Below are 3,528 nucleotides of genomic sequence, written 5' to 3' on the forward strand. Positions count from 1 at the left end.
CCAACAGGATGCCACGGGTGATGTTCTCACTGCTGCCTGCAGCAAACTGGTCAGTGAAGCTGGGACAGGCAATCCTGTAGATGCAGACTCGAGATACAGGGGTGACCGAGCCTTCATCAACATCGAGCTTCTCAAGTCAGAGAGCAGGAGAAAGCACCCTGGCAGGAGAGGCCACAGAGATGAGTACGAAGAAGACGCAGCCGAGGAAGACCAGCTCCCCCAGGAGGAGTGTAAAGACTTGCAGGATGATGAAGAGGAGCTGGACCGGGAGGTGGAGAGTTACACACAGGAGGACCTGCACGACCACAGTGGGGCGGAGACTGCCGGGCTCGCTGGAGGACAGGTCACCCGTCAAGACCCAGGTGCAGCGGGAAGCCATCAGCCTCGCCCTGAAGGACATTCAGAATGCCATCGCTCAGAGCAAGAAGGTAAAGATTTTTCTTAGATATCATATAGGATGTTTTACTACAGTTAGTAGATTTTATGGATGACGTCCTCTGCAGATCTTAGGTACTTCAGTAGGGGGAGCTCATGATATAGCAGGAGCTGCTGAGATTTTGCTTTAGCATGCCTCTTCATTTACAACTCACTTTTGACTCAGTGATTTCCTTCACGTGTGAGTGAAGTACATTGTGTGGATCAGTTGTGTTGCATTATCCTTCAATTTCAATTTTATTGTAGAATCGAACTAGCAAAAGTGCAAGATACATCTGAATTCTGTTAATCTTTACAAAGATTATCACAACAATACTGTACATATAACTACTGGTGCTCTATCCACCATGTTGGATTACCACACACATACAAACCTGTTAAACATGCCAACATGCAGCTACTTAATCAGTTTACCTGCCAACATCTGGTCGCCAGGAGTCAATAATTATTATATGATATATTATTTTTACTATTATTATGATGTCAATGAAAACAATCAGTATATATATTATTACAACAGTACTGATCACACTTGTGTCCTAACCGTAGGTGACTTACTCGCCAGTGTAAATTGACACAGATTGAGTGATTTTCTTTACGTGTGAGTGATGTACATTGTGTAGATCAGTTGTGTATCACCTGATGATCCCTGATCACACTTGTGTCCTGACTGCAGGTGACGTCTCCCTACTCCCCGGAGCCTCCGTCAGAGCCGGTGTGGGTGATGCGGGAACCCACGCCCACCCCAGAGGACGACAAGACGCCCGACACAGACGAGGAGATTGAGAGAGCGTTCCGAGAGGCGCAGATCCAGCGGGAGCGTCAGGCGCGGGAGAGGCTGGAGAGGGGCGTGGAGGAGCCGCTGCCCCCCAGGAGACCAAACCGCTCTGATCTCAACGCACCCATGGAGCCAAAGGTGAGAGAAGTCACTTTTATCTTATGTCTAAGATTGTCTGTAACTGTAAACACACACACACACACACATGCATGTATGCACACTTGTGACCACATGCACACACTCACTCCAAAGGAGCTGTGTAGATGGCCCACAGCTCCCTCTATCACATTCCTGATGCAATGCAGGTACCATGCTACAAGCAGACTGATATTAGGCTCCTTTTTTTAGAGGTTGTCATTATTATGATGTTATGCATTGTTGTTGGTGATTCCAGCAATGACTGCAAGTTATAAATAAAGGAGATCAGTGCTAATCAGGTATACCATATATACATGTAGATTGCTTTTCAAGCAGAATAACATTTACACATGGCAAGAAAAAAATTCAATACATACAGACCTGTCCCTGGTACTAAACACTATCCACACACAAACACACTTGTCCTTGGTGCTGAACACCATCCACATAGCAAACCTGTCCTTGGTGATGAACACCATCCACTTAGCAAACCTGTCCTTGGTGCTGAACGCCATTCACCCACATAAAGACCTGTCCCTGGTACTGAACACCATCCACCCAGATACAAACCTGTCCTTGGTACTGAACACCATCCACCCAGATACAGACCTGTCATTGGTACTGAACACCATCCACCCAGATACAGACCTGTCCTTGGTACTGAACACCATCCACCCAGATACAGACCTGTCCTTGGTACTGAACACCATCCACCCAGATACAAACCTGTCCTTGGTACTGAACACCATCCACCCAGATACAAACCTGTCCTTGGTACTGAACACCATCCCCCACACACAAACCTGTCCCAAGTACTGAACACCATCCACACACATTCAAGCACATTTTGTCACTAATGCAGTAGTCTACCAATATTTTACTTGCTCAATGGTCTGTAAATACTAACGCAATTCAGACTTTTGTCTGCTATGTTTGTATTGAAAAATAAAAGTTTCAAAAAAGTTTCAAAGTTTACTTTCATACCAATATTTTCCAGTCGGGAGAAGTTGGTCCCTTTTATGTAGAGTTCATAAATCCAGGCTGTTTGTAGCAGTCTGTATGCTGGTGCACTGTCTAATAAAAACTGCCCTAGGTGTTATTTGTAGGGACCCTGAGAAATGTGGTCATGTATTAGGAAAAGAAGAATTACACCTGCATCAAATGTATTGGCAGGGGCACTTTGGAGGCCAAAAACAGTGTACTGATATATGACGCCCTTTATTGTTACAATTACTTACCTGAATGGATTGATTTGTATTGATCCCAGCCCTGTGTGCGTGTGTGTTAGGCCCAATTTACATCTGAAGAAAGGACCTGTCCTACGATAGGTATCATGCAATGTTTTTTTAATGAGCTATAATTGTACATCAGTGTCAGAGTAGGTGTGCAACACTTTGGGATGAAGCCTGTGGTAGTTCTCAGCACTGTGTAAGCAGTTTTGAACTTTAAGCTTTGAACTGTGAGAGGACTTCTGACAGGCAGTCTGGGGTCACATGCAACTTAACCTGTGTCCCAAAACACTGGTCTGGACCTGTGACACAGTAGCTACCACAGTCAAACCTGTACAAGTGACCACCTCTGCATAAGGACCACCTGGCCATTGATATACAGCCAAACCGGTACAAGTGATCATCGTTACAAAAGGACCACCTGGCCAATGTGACCACTTTTGTGTCTTGATGCTTGTGTCTTTTTGTCCCATTAACGCAAGCATATATGAATCCTGTCTATAGTGACCACCTGTCCACACAGACCAGATTTCATTGGTCCTCTGAGTGGTCTTCCTGGACAATTTTGATATTAGTTGAATTTGTCCTCCAATGTCACCAAGATTGTACAAGCTTAATTTGCAATTCATATGATGTTGACATTTCATGAATAATGAAATGCATCCAACAAGATGGGAAAAGCTCTGCCATGCTGAGCAAGTTCAGCAGAGTGCTGTTATCTGTCACACCTGTGTGTAACCTACATTTCATGGCTGCTTGGGCGTATTCGATCAACCCTCACTCACGCCATGTCAGACATCCAGCTTCTTCCTGGGTTTGAGTCTCGGCTGTTGTTGCTCACCCTACATGCACAGCACTGGAAAGGGTCACAGTCCTTAGGCCACACCATCTTAATTTGTTGGTTCACAGATTCGCCTGCTTCATTTTTTAATGATTTCAACAAGAAAG

At 45.1% G+C, this 3,528-nt stretch overlaps 1 protein-coding gene across 5 annotated transcripts in view; it reads left to right on the plus strand.

The window, feature by feature from the left end:
* Nucleotides 1-3,528, plus strand: part of LOC109471900 (amyloid beta A4 precursor protein-binding family A member 2-like) — a 59,033-nt gene that overhangs the window by 17,213 nt on the left and 38,292 nt on the right. For 3 of the 5 annotated variants that reach the window (XM_019771345.1, XM_019771347.1, XM_019771348.1), the window contains exon 3: nt 1,112-1,351. The exons of the other annotated variants lie outside the window; for them this stretch is intronic. In XM_019771345.1, coding sequence (XP_019626904.1) covers nt 1,112-1,351 — 240 coding nt within the window. The remainder of the gene's footprint in view (nt 1-1,111; nt 1,352-3,528) is intronic. 5 annotated transcript variants of the gene reach the window in all.

Source organism: Branchiostoma belcheri, unplaced genomic scaffold, assembly GCF_001625305.1.
Source record: "Branchiostoma belcheri isolate BF01 breed outbred unplaced genomic scaffold, Haploidv18h27 scaffold26, whole genome shotgun sequence".
Taxonomy (NCBI): Eukaryota; Metazoa; Chordata; class Leptocardii; order Amphioxiformes; family Branchiostomatidae; genus Branchiostoma; species Branchiostoma belcheri.